A 16,227-nucleotide genomic window follows, 5' to 3' on the forward strand; every position below is an offset into this window, starting at 1 on the left:
CTTTCTTTTTAACTCTGTCTCTTTATGTCAATCTTGGCCTTGATTGGAATCTGAAAAATGAAAGCAGAATAGAAAAGACCATATTCTGGACATGTTTCAGGACATAAGTCAAATTAAGATTAGTAAATTAACTTGACATTCATTTAGTATTAATAGGTGGGTCAACAAATAATTAAGTGCACAACTGAGGAAAATGTGTAAATGTGTAACACCTGTGATTATCTTAAATAAGGGTATCTTAACATAGTTATATGGTACTATTTCAAGTTATGATACGGCTCAAATGCGTAGCCTATTTCTTCCTAGTTGCCTTGTGTCGTTACAGAAATGCTCTATTGTATATTTCCTGTAATAAGAGGGTGGGTAGGGCCACAACACATGGCCATAAAATGTGTTATAGATATAAGTAATGAGATCAGACAGACACAATAGACAGAACAGACGCAGACACATAGGCCAGATAGGTAGCTAGATAGATCAACTCCACTATTATAAATAGCACCATCTGGTGGTAAAGGCCTATGACCTCAAACTTTCTCATCATGTACAGACATCTGTCATTTGACACACTCTTTCTTATTTTGTTATACACGTTCACCGTAGGGTAATGCTGACTGAGCAAATTCGTAAAGTCCTCTTGGTGAGGACTTCTCGGTGAGTTAACGACTGAAATTAAACTGTAAGATGGATAGGCCTAATAAGAAGAATTGTAATTAGGCAACTGGATAATGATTTAGTTCTGATTTTGCAAGATTTTGCATATGTTAGAATTTATTGTAGTAGCAGTGGCCTAGTAAATAACAATTTATTTTGTGAGCAATGATTTTAAAATGTTATCCATCAGGTTCGGTAATCGATTATTTACTCAGAATTGACTTCTCCTCCGGGATTGATTAAACATCCTAGTTAACCAAGATGGCGGAACGGACGCCTGGTGGTGCTCAGAAAGCGAGCGCTAAGGTGATTAATATAGTTGCTTAAACGTGGTTATTAATTAGTTATTTATGCATCATATCTGTCCATTGGAAATTTTAAATGTTTACGTAATCGTGGATAGTAACGTGTTGCAGTGATGTTTGGTGCTGAAACGGGAAAACGTAAACAAATATCTGGCTAGCGAGGGGTGGCTAGCTAATTAGCGAGCTAGCTATTAGCTCTGTGGCCAAACAACGCTTTCACAAATGTTGTCAGTAGTCATGGTGTTAATTATTCGTTTTAGCGCGATATACATTGTTCAAGAGACGCAATAAAGTTGCTACTTTTGTTATGATTTATCCTCAAATACCGTAAACTGAACTGGCTATTTGAAATTTCCTTGTAAACAAAATGTGGTGCCTCTGCTAACGTGCTCACAAGCTCATATTTTACACCAATGATTTAGCTTCTAGCTAACATTATCCATGGAATTCAGACAGCCGCCAATTTAGTTGCTGCTTGCTAGCTTGCTACTTAGTTAACTGCCTCATGCAACAACTAAACACAAACGCCCCACATGTCTTTCCCCCTGTTTGAACGTATAGCTATCTGTATGGATTTAAGAGTCACATGCATGTGGGTAACGTTAGCATGCAGGTTCAGTTGCTTTAGTGAGGCGGAGAAAATAAAATTTCTGTTCTTACCAGGCATTGCTTGAAAGCAAGTTAAAGTCCTTCAGCATTGGGAAAATGGCTGTGGCAAAAAGGACGTTAAGCAAGAAGGAGCAAGACGAAATTAAGAAAAAGGTAAAATATGCATATTGAACATAATTTCCCATTTCTGTTTATTAAGTACTCTACAGTATGATCAATCATAACTAGCTGGAAATATTAAATGCATTTTCAGACTTCTGTCAATGCAAAATGTGGTTTGCTTGTCTCACCATTGTATATTATGATTGTAAGTAGGAATGCCTATTTTGTGACCCACAGGAGGATGAAAAAGCTGCTGCTGAGATTTATGAGGAGTTCCTTGCGTCTTTCGAAGGTGGAGAGGGCAAAGTCAAGGCTTTTGTTCGCGGAGGACTTACAAACGCATCAAGAGGTTTGGCACAGCTCAGATTGAGTGACCAGTGGGGTCCTGTTTTTGGTCTGAATTTTCATGCAGGTGTTTTTTTGTGAAACTAACTGCGTGCTGCTTGTCAATTTTGCAGAGTCAGCAGCTATAGAAGAGAAAAAGGGCAAATTGTATAAGCCCAAGCCACGCTTTGAAACCAAAAGCATTTTGCCCTTGGAAACGCCCCCACAATTCCTGGCACTTGATAAAAGAAATGTATGTATTACTTGAGGCTTTGTTTGTCTATTAGTTTCAGGTAAATTATCTTATAGATATTTGAGCTGTTAAATTAGTTAAAAATGTTTTTTATGTCAGTGAAGAATACCCCTGTGTTATTGCCTAAAATGTTATGGTGAGCTCATACACAATTCTATGACACAGGAATGTTCTCAGACTTTACCTTTGTGCTATGTTGTGACTTAGATAAACAGTTTACTAAGTCTTTACATTGTCTTATTTCAGGCCGCGAAGAAAGCCGCTGAAAAAGAAAAGAAAAAGAGTAACCTTGAACTTTTTAAAGAGGAATTAAAACAGTAAGTCCTCAGTCAGTAAATGGCGTCAATAACTTTTTATGTATAGTGTAATGTCCTGAGCTTGACTCTCAACACTGCGTCTTGCCTCTTAGAATACAGGAGGAGAGAGATGAACGGCACAAATTGAAAGGGCGCGTCAGCCGCTTTGAGCCCCTAGGCGTGGAGGGGCGACGCTCGGGTGAGTAACGGGATTCTGTCATGTAGTTCACTTGTCTGGTTCCCCTCACCGCCACACTGTCGACCTCTTTTCAGTGCCATAGCCAACTGGACATGTCAGCTTTTAAGCCTGAAGTATACTCCTATGAACGTGGCTATGTGTAGATCCATGTACAGTGCACTTGACTTGAAGGATTTTGTCACCAGGATGATCCATATAGACTGCCTATGCAGCACCAGCTTGTTGTGACTTGTGCAACAGACTTGTTTGTGCTGATTGCGCATGTGCAGGCAAGTTTTCAAGCGAACAAATAATCAATTTATTTATTCATGTAGCAGACTGCAATTCAGAAACTTTTATACACATTTTCATGAGTATGTTTGACCCGCTGCTAAAATGAGTGTTTTTCTTTATTTCATGCTTCAGCATGTCATACCTGATTGGGTCTGTAAATGGTTATGAAAGGGCAAAGAAAGATGGACATTATTGTTGATCGTTATTGATTCAGATGACGTTGAGATATTATTTTACACAGTGTGATTGAGCTTGTACTGGTGCCACCAGTGCCACGGACACAGAAATGCACACGGATGCATCCTCATTACAACGTATGCATCCGCCGTTTTGGAGTATACTTAGGCTGTTAGAAGCCCCCCTACCCCTCACATAACCCCACCCAGCCTTTGTAACATGCTGTCTCTTGCTTATGAACAACAATCACGCCACATTTCTGCTTCTTTTAGTGGATGGTTCCTCGCGCAGAAACCGTCCCAACAGTGGTAATCAGACTTAATACAGTAGCATGCCAGTGCATAGATAATTAACATTTCAGTTCAAAATGGTTGCACACCATGACTGCACAAGTAATGTCTCCCCCATGTTGTTTGTCCCCATTCTCTTCCTCTCCAGCTTTGGATGAATCCGCTCCTGGCTCCCATGATGTCGGAGACCCCACTACAACCAATCTTTACCTGGGAAATATAAACCCACAGGTACATTACACACATGCTAGAAATCTTACAGAAATACATGCACCAATGTTCTACATGAAGGTACTGTATGGAGATTATAAAAAAAAAATCACACAATCTGCTGCTCAGTTGTTAAACAGCCAAAAATATCACATACACAGGCTGTATAAGACTAAAAATAAGGAGTTGAATTCTTGAATTTCCCCTTGGGGATCAATAAGGTATCTATCTATCTATCTATCTATCTATCTATCTATCGAATTGAGTACATATAAATGTTTAAACATTGGATTTACAACAAAACAAATCTGCCATGAAGCAGTATAGTCCGTGAGCCAGGCCCTCAAAATATGGAAACCGTTACCGAAAAAGTGGCCAAGGCTACCATACCTTTTTTGAAAGCCTGGAATATCAGCTTTTCAATTATGTATGATGATACTTAAAGAGTAGCTGTTTTGCGTTATCACACATAATGTAGTAGTTTGGGTGTGTTGTTTACCATGGGGTCTGGTTTTCTGGCTTCAGATGAATGAGGAGATGCTGTGTCAAGAGTTTGGGCGCTACGGCCCTCTAGCCAGTGTGAAGATCATGTGGCCCAGGACGGACGAGGAAAGGGCACGCGAAAGGAACTGTGGATTTGTGGCCTTCATGTCCAGAAAGGATGCTGAGCGTGCCCTGAAGCACTTAAACGGTAAAACTCTTCTGTCTGTTCTTCCCCACTAATAGCAGCAAATGTCACTCTGCCGCACCACTGTAATCGATAACATGGCCTAATGTTTCGGGAACAGCTTCAACAATTTCTGATAACTTCAGGCACAGACATTTTTTAAATGTCCTTGCTTTATAAACCTTGCGATATGTACTACATTGCCAAGTTACCTTGAAGTGTCTGTGCGCTACCAAGTTACCTCAGAAGTGTTTGTTCACCAGAGGAATGCATGCAACGGTTAATGACGAGTTGTCTCTGTGACTTTACAGGCAAGATGATCATGAATTTTGAAATGAAGCTGGGCTGGGGCAAAGGTGTGCCCATCCCGCCCCATCCCATCTACATCCCCCCCTCCATGATGGAGCACACCCTCCCCCCGCCCCCCTCTGGCCTGCCCTTCAATGCCCAGCCCCGCGAGAGGCTGAAGAACCCCAACGCGGCAATGCCCCCGCCTCCCAAAAACAAGGAGGAATTCGACAAGGTAATTGCCCGCGCACCGTCTGTGGCACCTCCTGGTCATGTCATTGTCTGGTGCAGGGTTGTTGATAGAGTATTTTGGTTTAGCTAATCTACAGCTAACTACAGCTGTAACTAATACAATTTAGTGTTTGCTGATATCAGTAGAACGATCCTATGGGGAGCTAGACACAATTGTTTAATTAGGATGGTAAGTCTGAGTATGGTAGAATAGACACTGTTATAATTATTTGTGTAGGTCTTTGTATTGAATACTGTAAGCAGTACAGGAAAGTTGTTGTTCTATGCAGTATTAAGTGCATTTTATATATATCTATATATATATTTATATTTTCTTCTGTTTCCTGGCAACAATACTCACATATTCTATGTTTATTATCTGATGTGACCTTCATATACAGACTCTGTCGCAAGCCATAGTCAAAGTGGTTATCCCAACAGAAAGGTACATGCTTTTTCTTTTTTTAATTGGTTTAAAAGTCAGAATAAAAAACAAAAACATCCCATAATGACCCATCTAAAGTATGATCAAATTGGTCCATAGCACGCTACTGGGGGTTGTCTGGTTTGGCTGAGCAATAGTTGAGGCAGAAAGTGGTATTCTGGGTAATAGGTTGTGGGATCTTGAAGATGATCTTCACAAATAAAAAGGTGTCTTTCCACTGCAGGCACTTGTTGGACTTTTTGGCATGAGTGTTTACAGAGACAGCTCTCTGCTCGTAACTAGCGTACCTACGCACAGGCTAGTAATCTTGGGTTGCGATGGAAGTGCAGGGTTCAACATAAGCAATGGCCCGCTGGCCTAGGCTACTGAAATAAAGAGGGAGCTCATTACAATGTAATAAATGTATAAAAGTGACTTATTCATAGCTTCAGGGCCGAATAACTCTAAATTAAGATGCCAGCACTACTGTTTGTTAAAGTCTGGCTATTTGCGTTTGTTGACAGCGACAGTAACCTCAACATGTGGACAACGCGGTAAGCTATAATTCCTTCTGCTGTATTTGCTTCATACTACACACTGGTAGAAATACTCTGGCTAGTTTTAAAAATGTCTTCTGTTATCTTCCTCTCATGTTGTGTTTAGTCAGTAAGTCAACACTGCAAGTACCAAGCAGCAGTTTGAGGGCCTCCAGAGTATGAATGAAAAGGTTCTTGCTGTAGATACATGTACAAAGGTGTTGGCTGCCCTAAACCCGGCTTACTAGTTCCTGCAGTGGAAAGGCACCTAAATTGTGTTTGGTAAGGTTACTTTAGGTACTGCATTTATTCTTATGGAGAGGTAGGGTCTTCAAGAACGTGCATTGTTACATGGACATGCATTGCCATTATATGTAAGTGTGTATATTGCAACTGTACCAGTGTTTTCACATACTGAAGTAGACATTGTCCTGTCTAGTCTGCCATCTTGCATCACTACTCACTAGTTACTTAGTAACCTTCATCTGAAGTCCAGCTCTCATTCATACCTTTTTAGTATGTTTAGTATCTTCATTAAAGCAGCGCTCTGAAGGAAAACTGTGTAGCTAACTTAGCGAAGCATTTTGCACTCTAAACTATTGCTCAATCCAACCTCACTGCCCTCTGGCCTGTCAGTTAAACTTTGGTCCAAGCCAACCTGGCCCCCCCCCGGCCTAGCCTTTCCAACCACCAGCAGCAGCCCCATTAGTCTCAGTGACCTTTGACATTGGCCTTGGTGAGCAGCACAAGTTGAACTGTCGGCCGCAGCGAGGGATCCTGAAAGGCATCATGGGATGGATGGGGAAAGTATAAACCCTACAGAGTTTTACCAGACATTGGTATGGTCGGCTCCATCACCACAAGTAAATGTGATTTGTGTTGTTTAAACAAAGCAGACATGAAAAGGGCATCTTCTTTTTGTTGTTTTGTTGGCCACTTAGGCTAATTGTGCACAATCGGCATCTCAAGTCTCTACCTCACTCCACACTGCAGATTCTCACACGCAGTTAGCTCTCCACGCTGCCCAACGCGACAACTTAAGATCATTTGTGGTTATGTGTGTAAATACTGCATGATCAATTAACTTACATCCAGAAAGACTTCCACTGTAGGCTAAATTTAGCCTATTAAGGCCAACAATCCTATACTGCTTTGGTTCTGTGTTAGTCAAAGCTAATATGGCCTCCTAATTGATAGATTTAGGCTATTCCAGTGGTATTCACATGTTATTAGTAATAGGTGATTTTGTAGCTCAGCAGTGCTGTATTTTTGCAACATTGAGGGATGCAGAATTTCTCTGGATTAAAATCCACCCATCTGTGATCCCTGTTCATTTTAGAGATTAGGCGAACGGTATGTTGATCCTGGCTCTCGTGAGCATTCTAGAGCTGTAGTTCACATGCATTCTATAATCGAGGGGGTTTATGGGATCTTACATTACAGTCAAATAAAAACAATTTGTTTGATGAAAATCAAATTTTACCCAGTTCATTATCTAGGTAGTCACTTGTGCAATGAGTTTGTTGTCCACATTTTGTCTCTAGTTTTGCAGTGGAGGTATGTGACTCTTTTGGCTAAAAAGTAGTGAAGTTATTTGGTCACCATGTAGAATTTTGGAGATCAAGCTGTTCACACACTTGCCTCAGTGTTGTATTGGAATCACATCATTGGTTTCCTGCCCTCTTGCACAGCCTAGATCACTTCATCATTTCTTGCCTTCATCTAGCAGTCAGTTGAAATGTACTGATTGTTAATAGTATTTTACTACATAATGGCACATATTTTACTCTTTATATATACAGAGTAAATGGAACAGTTATCTAATGTAGCTGTAATGTCATTGTAATATGTAATAATTTGGTTACTTAACCAAGGTACAATTTGTTGTGTTGCGTAATGCATAAGGCAAGTGAGTGAAGATTTAGCCTCGCGTGTGTGCGGCACGGTGGTCACGTGTGTCCATATATTTAGCTCCACTGCCTCGTTCCTTAGGTGAATAACAAAGGGAGAAAATATGGACACCAAACAATAATTTATGTAAATATAAGATGGGTTTATTTTGATTTGGTGCTGCCAACTACCTCACAATTCTGCCAGACTCAAGTCTGATGCCTCAAGCAGTATTTCAAAATCTAAAAGCCCTCTAGTGGCTGACTCCTGAACATGTTCATGGCACGTCCCTTGTGGACACTAGAGAATTCAGATGCCTACTGCATATCAGACATGTGGCTGTCAGAATTGCCTCCTTGACCTATCTCTGTTGCCATTGCAAAGCCAGAGAGGTGATTGCTGACTTATGAGGGTCTGAACAGTGCCAGTGGTCTGAATCCGTTTGCTTTAACTGTGTTTTTCTCGTAGGAATTTACTCTGTGTCATCCACCGCATGATCGAGTTTGTGGTGCGTGAAGGGCCCATGTTTGAAGCTATGATCATGAATCGGGAGATCAGTAACCCGATGTACAGGTATGCATTTCCTAATCAAAGATCAGGTTACTGTATGTTCACCTGCATTCATATACAGAGGGATGCATATAGAAATGTACTTTGAAAGACACCTGATGAGATCTAATGTACTGCTTCAACCATCAAAATACTTGTGTTATTTTTAAGTATTATTATTTTCTGACCTTAAATTATAACTGATGTATATGATGTGATTCCCAGATCAAGGAAAATTCAATAATAAAAAAAAATCAGGTTACTGCATTTGCCTAACCTCACTCCCCATTTCAGTAACGGCAATATATGCATATGCATACATAAGTGTGTGTGTGTGTGTGCGTATGTGTATACCTCATCTAAATGTGATTTTTCTGGCTTCTCAACAGGTTTCTCTTTGAAAACCAGAGCCCTGCTCATGTGTATTACCGATGGAAGCTGTACAGCATTTTACAGGTGAAGCACACTTGAATGTCCTTCAGGGTGATCTATGTATGTGCACGAACTCTTTGCTAACTCAATTAGAGAGCAATTTTTGAACCCTTTTCCTTTGCATCACAGGGGGAAGCTCCCACAAAATGGAGGACGGATGACTTCCGGATGTTCAAGAATGGTTCTTTATGGCGGCCTCCACCACTCAACCCGTACATGCATGGTAGCGCAGATGATGAAGAGGAGGAGGAGGAAGAGCAGGAGCCTGGCAAGAAAGGCTGCTTGAAGGAAGAGTGAGTCTCAAACATGACTGCCCAATTCATTTGTTCATGTCATTCCTGCATGTACTGTAATCTAGTCCTCATGACGTCAAACGTTTCATCTGGCTCTGTCATCACCTTGTTGTGTGTTTGTGTGTGTGTGTGTGTGTGTGTGTGTCTTTGTGTGTATGTCTTTGTGTGTGTGTGTGTTTGTGTTTGTGTGTGTCTTTGTGTGTGTGTGTGTTTGTTTACAGTGAGAGGGATAAACTGGAGGAGATGTTGAGGGGCCTGACCCCCAGGAGAGGTGATATCGCTGAGGCCATGCTGTTCTGCCTGAGTCACGCCGAGGCTGCTGAGGAGATCGTGGAGTGCATCACAGAATCCCTCTCCATCCTCAAAACCCCTCTGCCCAAAAAGGTTCAGAACACACCCATCACAAAATCATCAGTTGCTATGTTTTTCTTTTTTTTAACCAATGATTCACATGTGGACAACTGACATTTTTGTAATTAAACTAGAAGATCACTATAGATTTTTTTTAAGAATGACTATGTCTGAATCAGAACTGCTGTGTAAAGAAAGGACTTAAAGGAATTATCCGGAGTAAAATGCACTTTAGATCGATTTCCGGATGATTGGGGGTACATACGTTGAGTTGACATCAAAATTATGTCATTCGGATGTGTTTTGAGAAAGTTCGATTGTACCGTTTTCAGTCACAACTCGTAGCCTGGAAGTGAGCGGGGCATTTCAATTGCGCCGCTACAAAACGCTATTTTTATACCTCTTCTACAGTTCCAAACAACATAACACTTACGTGGTAGTGAGTAGAGGGTCCCCAAAGCCAAACCGAAGTATCCCGAGGTCTTTATGTGGTCGAATAGAGAGTCCAGAATGAATTTCATCAAGCCAGTACCTTTACAGAAAAGTTGCCATCTTTGCCGCCACCTTGAGGGGAAAGTCCGTAGGAGTCTTACTTTCTCAAAACACATCCGAATTACATAATTTTGATGTCAACTCAATGTATGTACCCCCAATAATCCGGAAATCGATCTAAAGTGCATTTTACTCCGGATAATTCCTTTAACATGGCATGGTTTGGCAGAGGATTGGTTTAAAATATTGTAATAAAGGGAACACATTCAAATGTATTCTTATTTATGAATATTGGTGTCCCTTGACACATGTTGCCGTGTGTACCGTATTTTCCCAACTATTAGCCACAGTTTATACATTGATTTTGCAAAGTTTCTTCAGCTATGAGGTTAATGCACGGGGACAGTTAATATGGTATTAATATTTTTATTTTTTTTTACTTGCATAAAACACTGTTCAGCAGTTTATACACAATGCGGCTAATACACAGGAAATTACTGTATTTGTCTTGGAAAAGACTGAATCTCTTATCTCTCTGATCCTCTGAATGTCTACTACTCTTTTTTTTTCAGATTGCACGGTTATATTTAGTATCTGATGTGCTGTATAATTCCTCTGCAAAAGTGGCCAATGCATCCTACTACAGAAAATAGTAAGTTATCGGGGATGTCAGGTTTTAAATATTATATAACATAGTGTGCAGTAGGGCTGCACGATTATGACCAAAATGATAATCACGATTATTTTGATCAATATTGAGATCACGATTATTTATCACGATTATTAATTAATTTTACTGACAAAAATATTTTTTCCCTAAACATATTGGACTTGCTATCTGGCTCACCCAAATTCTTCCCCTCACATTTACTCCCCTAAATTACTGCAAATATAGATTTGACTGCGACTTCCAAACAAATGTTTTGTGCGTGCTACTTTGTTAATATTTGGGAAAACGCCCACCGGGAATCCTCCCAACGCTCCCCATTAGCCACTTAAGCTCTGCTTCGTGTTCATGAGTTTACTGTAATCGTTAGTCCAGGGGTGTCCAAACTTTTTGACTGAAGGGCCACATTGGGTTTTGAAAATTGGCCAGCGGGCCACACACAAATAATAATAATAATAATAATAATAATAATGTTTTGTATTATTTAAATGACAAAATAATTTTGTTGTAGAAAATTTATTTCTTAAGAAATACTGTTAATTTGATGCTGTTTAATTCATTTATATCTGCTGCAATGGAGATACTATGTATCTCGATGTGACAAGCTGTTTTGACATTGACATTGTAAATGTTCTCTAAGAAGAGTGTAAAGCAGTTTGCAGTAGCCTTAAGTTAACCACAACGTCGTCTATCGCTGGAAAAAAATAGCGAGCGGCCTATGATAAACTAATAAATGCTCGGCGGGCCGGATTAAAGTGCATGGCTGGCCGCAGTTTGGACACCACTGGTTTAGTCATTCGTTGATATGTAAAACACTGACGTGTAGGCTACATTTTCATTATTGTTCACTCGTTTTGAGTAGGCTGTGTCTTGAAACGCATATGCATTGTAGGTTGCACATGTAGCTTATAAAATACATGAATAAAATTCACGGATCCCGTCGTTAGCTCAACTCTTATTACAGTATAGGCTATTGGAGGAAGCAAATAAGGACTAAAAGTTAACGTGATAAAAAAGGCATGTGTGGTTTACGTAATGTGATGTGTTTCACGGTATGAGTTGAGAGCCCTGCTTTGCTTATATTTTTGGTTAACTTAACTTGCCTGAAATCCGAAATATTTTCGAACAATGGATGATCCGCTTCGAGGGACAAGCTCTTGGCCTTCTGCTGTGCCACACATTTGATTTTTGATCGTCGTTTATTGTAGTCTAACTAGCCTACTAATAGTTAACATAATGTCACTAGTCCACAGTGCATCAGGCTGAGCAGTGCAGGGAACAGCTGTCATTGGTAGGCTGCATGCAGGCACATGGTCAGACAGGTTTAAGGAGCGCTTGATTTGTTTTGTAGCGGAGCGTTCTATGGGTTGCCAGGTTGGTTCTATGGGTAGAGCACGCATTTGAAATATCGCTGGATCACGCAAATTTGATCGTGGGAAGCCAAAATCGTGATCGTGATTAAAATTCGATTAATTGTGCAGCCCTAGTGTGCAGGTTTACTGTACAATTGCACCATACATCTAACCTTTATTTTATGTTTTGCAGCTTTGAAACCAAACTAGGTCAGATATTCGCAGACCTCCAGGCCACATACAAGACGATACAGGGCCACCTACAGTCAGAAAACTTCAAGGTATTTTTCTTAAGAATGGGAATGAAAGTTAAATCTTAACACAGACCTTAGAAACAGAACTTTTCCTCCCAGACTCTAATGTGTTTTATTTGATTACCTTCCCTTCCTTAGCAAAGAGTGATGGCCTGTTTCCGGGCATGGGAGGATTGGACGGTCTACCCAGATCCCTTCCTCATCAGACTGCAGAACATCTTCCTGGGTTTGGTGAACCTCACAGCCGAAAAGGAGCCTCCTGTAGTGACTGCAGTGATACCAGAGGTGAGCAAAAAAGAGCTTATCCCAAAGTCCCTCCACTCGGCGGCCATATTGCAACGCTTTTGGGGCACTTATCGGGCATCTATTTTGGCAGATATGCAGCGAGATCACAACACATGATTGGCACGATGTCTTCACAACACACCACATGATTGGCTCATATTCACATGTCAACGTTTTGCCGCAGAAGGGGTGTGATATGTGTAGACAACTGCCATATAGGCGTTACAAACTAACCCCATGCATTTCTATGGAGGATTTTTTGAGTGCTGTCTCCTCATTAGAAAGTCTCTGCTTATCCCCTCACAGCATCTGACAGCATCAGCAAATCCTCTCATGTCAATGTGCTGCGATTTGCAGAATAGTAGTGCTAGGTCAATATGGAAAACAGAAGCCAGTTGCTTTGGTTTGAAGACTCCCCATCATAAGACCAGATTATGCCCATAACTTATAACCTGTCTTTGTGCTTCACAGCCTGAACCGGTAGAAGAGATTGATGGTGCGCCTATAGGTGAGGAGCTGGATGGTGCACCACTAGAGGATGTGGATGGAGTTCCCATAGACGGTGGCGTTGTTATGGAAGGAGACCCTCTGGATGGAGCACCCCTGGACGACTTGGATGGTGTTCCCATCAAGGCGATGGAAGAAGACATAGATGGAGTTCCTTGTGAGTTTTTAGAACTAGATTGATAAACATGCACCAAATAGTTGTCAATAGTTATCAAAAGCTGTTGATTGAAGCATTGTTTTTATTAAACCACTTTTGGGGTTCTTTCTGTGCTTCTCGACAGTTGATCAGTCAGCAGCAAAAGCAGCAGCGTTCAAGGTGGCCCCGTCTAAATGGGAAGCAGTGGATGAGTCGGAATTGCAGGCCCAAGGTAACTCCAGGTTTCACTTCAGTGATGTGGGGAAACGGAGGAAAATTACAACATTGTAGTAAATTAAATACTTCTTTTCTTGGCTCTTCCCAGCTGTCACTACATCAAAATGGGAGATCTTCGAGCAGCCCGAGGAGAAAAAGTAAGTCATTATTCCTTCGCTCTCTTTGTTTATTGGGCAAAATGAGGAACTCTGAAATGCACGTAGATGAAAATGAGAAATTGATATGTGGTAGCCTTGGTGCTAATTCACGGTTTTGTGCCTACAGGGCTGAGGACAACAGCGATGAGGACTCAAGGAGTGCCCGCTCTGAGGAGCAGCAGATGTTTTCCAACCCCACAAGGGATGAGCACAACGACGCCAAGACCAAAATCTCAGAGATGAATGAGGAGAAGCGTTCCAAACTGCGCGAGATTGAAGTGAGTCAATTCTGTGCCCCTCCTTTAGGCTCCATTGTTTCTGCCTTTGTTGTGGGCAATGAAGAATTTTAACGAGGATTCCAAAGCGGTCCAAACAGTCTTAAATATACCTTAGGCAGTGAAAACAAGGAACATCTTTGACATTTCCCAGCCTAGCCACTCCAACAGCTTTGCACATACTTACACATTACTTGTTATTAAGACCATCTGATTTCCTTTCTGAATAGCTTAAGGTGATGAAGTTCCAGGATGAACTGGAATCAGGCAAGCGGCCCAAGAAATCTGGCCAGGGCATCCAGGAACAGGTGGAGCTCTACCGAGACAAGCTGCTACAGAAAGTAAGTTCTCCTAGCCCACAGACTGCCAAAAACCACTGTGGTGCCTTCATCTTGGGTTGTCGATTATTTTTGGATGACCTCCCTTTTCTCCACTCCACAGGAAAAGGAGAAGGAGAAACTGGAAAGGGAGAAAGAGAAGGAGAAGAAAGAGAAAGAAAAAACAGAGAGCCGCTCAAAGGACATCAAGAAGGAGAAGGAGAAGGAGGACTCCCCTCCGGCGAAAAAAGAGAGGTATGTGGCATCTGTGGCCATCCTGGTGTGCTGCTACTTGAGGGATTCCTCTTGACGGTGGCAGACGACTTAACACCACAGCACAATTGGAGACACATAATAAGTATTTTTTTCGGTGGGGGGGATGTCAAAACTCCCAAGTTGACTTGACAGCTGATGTTGCTCTGAATCTGAACTGGTCTTTGGTCTCTGTTTGCTTGGCGGTGTTGCTAGGAAACGGCGGCACAGCGTATCTCCCAGCCCTCCGCGGGGCAGCAGCAGCCGGCGGCGGTCCCCCTCCCCTCGCTCGGAACGCTCAGAGCGATCGGAGAGGTCGGAACGGTCAGAGCGATCGTATCCAAAGGAAGTGTCACGGTCACGGTCTTCTCACACAGACTCCCCACGGTCCACCACCAAGAAGTCCTCCAAAAGGTAGCTCACATTAACATGCTGTCCCACATTAACAGCAGTGTTGGGAATGTACACTTGAACTTAGGTTATAAGCTTAGGTTACTTCCTGTGTCAAAATAACAAAAGCTTCCTGCTCCTACTTCCTACATGAACTTCTTACTTCTGATATTTGTTTCTATAGTTTTATTTATTCAAGGCGTATATGTAAGTGTTTGTCTTAATATGTCAGAGTAAATCAGAGCTGCGTTCAAATTTGGCAAACAGTGGCGAACGTTCGTAGTGAACATGTTTTCTTTGAACAGTTAAATTTGAACGATTTTAACAGTAATTGCATTGTTACCTTCATCAAGCACACGTCCAGTTCCACTGTATGTTCGCAGAGAACTACCTCTGCAGACTGTTTGCTATTGTTCACAAACGTTCGCCGAAAACTCAAGGCAAACGGAAAACTGTTAGCCAACGTTCACAAAACGTTCACCTATGTTTGTGAATTTGAACACACCTCAGGATTCAAGTAAAGGGTGGTGTCAAGAATCAAGAATCAAAGAAGTTGATATCAGTCAACTCTTTTAATTTTACCATTTTATTTTTTCTTTCTCAGGTCTCCCTCATCTCCTAGAACTCCAAAGCGATCCCGAAAGTCGCGCTCACGAACGCCTAAGAAATCCACCAAGAAATCCCGCTCCAGATCCCGTTCCCCACACCGTTCGCACAAGAAGTCGAAGAAGAGTAAACACTGACCTGCCACATTGACCCCCCCCCCCCCCCCCTCCAATACTTCACACCCCACTTCTTATCCAGACCCTCCTTCTCACGGGACTCGTGTAGACAAGTCAGAGGAGTAGCACCCGATCCCCCCACCCCCCCCCACCATCCCCAATCCCTTCTGTGCCTGATCGCCTTGATGACGTCACTGGGAGAGATTGACATTGGTGATGTGTTTGCTGTGGAGTCCCCTTCCCCCTCCAGCAGCTGCTGTTTTATAATGTACAGTAATCATGAGAGAGGTGTGTGCTCTGCGCTGCTCTCCTCTCCTCGGCCTGGCCCCCAGCTCCACCCCCCTGTGCTGGATCACCCGCTCATGCCCAGTTAGTGTGTATGGCCGTAGTCCGATTTACATGTGTCAGTTTTGTTGTTTTTTTGTAGTTCACATTAAAGAGGATTCATAAGATGTTCGGCCTAATCCCAAGTTTTGTTTTGCATCTCTCTGGTCTGATCCGATCTCCCGGGTCAGATTTCTTTGCCCTCGCCTTTAATCCAAGCATAACAGATCAAATCACATTTTTTTTACTTTTGTTAAACAATACTATGCTGAGGCGCGTTTCCCCAAAACCATAGTTGCTAACTAAGTTAGCAACGTTGTTGGTTGCAATGCAATTTCCCATTGCCAACCAACTAAGTTGCATCAGGTTAGCAACTATGGTTTTGGGAACCGCACCCCTGGGTGGATTCCATTATGGGTGTAGATGGTTGTGACTAGTGGCATGTTTCACTTGGTCTCTGGCATCCACCCGGTGCTGAGGTTGGTGCCCTGGCATTGTAGATTCCATGCATACAGGCCTTCAGACAC

At 42.0% G+C, this 16,227-nt stretch overlaps 1 protein-coding gene across 3 annotated transcripts; it reads left to right on the forward strand.

Annotated features, from left to right (window-relative positions):
• Positions 1 to 915: 915 nt before the first annotated feature.
• u2surp (U2 snRNP-associated SURP domain containing) lies at positions 916 to 15,828 on the forward strand. 3 transcript variants are annotated; one of them, XM_076290170.1, is made up of 27 exons: positions 916 to 960; positions 1,623 to 1,721; positions 1,908 to 2,019; positions 2,129 to 2,247; positions 2,494 to 2,564; positions 2,657 to 2,742; positions 3,465 to 3,500; positions 3,631 to 3,713; positions 4,218 to 4,383; positions 4,671 to 4,882; positions 5,280 to 5,323; positions 5,827 to 5,856; positions 8,197 to 8,301; positions 8,667 to 8,733; positions 8,839 to 9,002; positions 9,224 to 9,386; positions 10,418 to 10,497; positions 12,058 to 12,145; positions 12,257 to 12,403; positions 12,875 to 13,067; positions 13,192 to 13,278; positions 13,372 to 13,420; positions 13,548 to 13,698; positions 13,926 to 14,036; positions 14,137 to 14,267; positions 14,481 to 14,678; positions 15,259 to 15,828. In XM_076290170.1, exons 1-27 carry the CDS (start codon positions 916 to 918, stop codon positions 15,395 to 15,397), a joined length of 2,976 nt encoding a protein of 991 aa, XP_076146285.1. In that variant the 3' UTR covers positions 15,398 to 15,828. The 3 variants fall into 3 exon arrangements, with proteins under 3 accessions (XP_076146285.1, XP_076146286.1, XP_076146287.1); XM_076290171.1 differs by lacking the exon at positions 5,827 to 5,856; XM_076290172.1 differs by lacking the exons at positions 916 to 960; positions 1,623 to 1,721; positions 1,908 to 2,019; ... (6 more) ...; positions 5,280 to 5,323; positions 5,827 to 5,856 and having other exon boundaries at positions 4,805 to 4,882.
• The last annotated feature ends 399 nt before the right edge of the window (positions 15,829 to 16,227 follow it).

The sequence above is a fragment of the Alosa pseudoharengus genome, unplaced genomic scaffold (genome assembly GCF_046254945.1).
Source record: "Alosa pseudoharengus isolate Yale_2024_CS ecotype anadromous, Long Island Sound unplaced genomic scaffold, YU_APseudo_1.1 YU_APseudo_1.1_scf_18, whole genome shotgun sequence".
NCBI lineage: Eukaryota > Metazoa > Chordata > Actinopteri > Clupeiformes > Clupeidae > Alosa > Alosa pseudoharengus.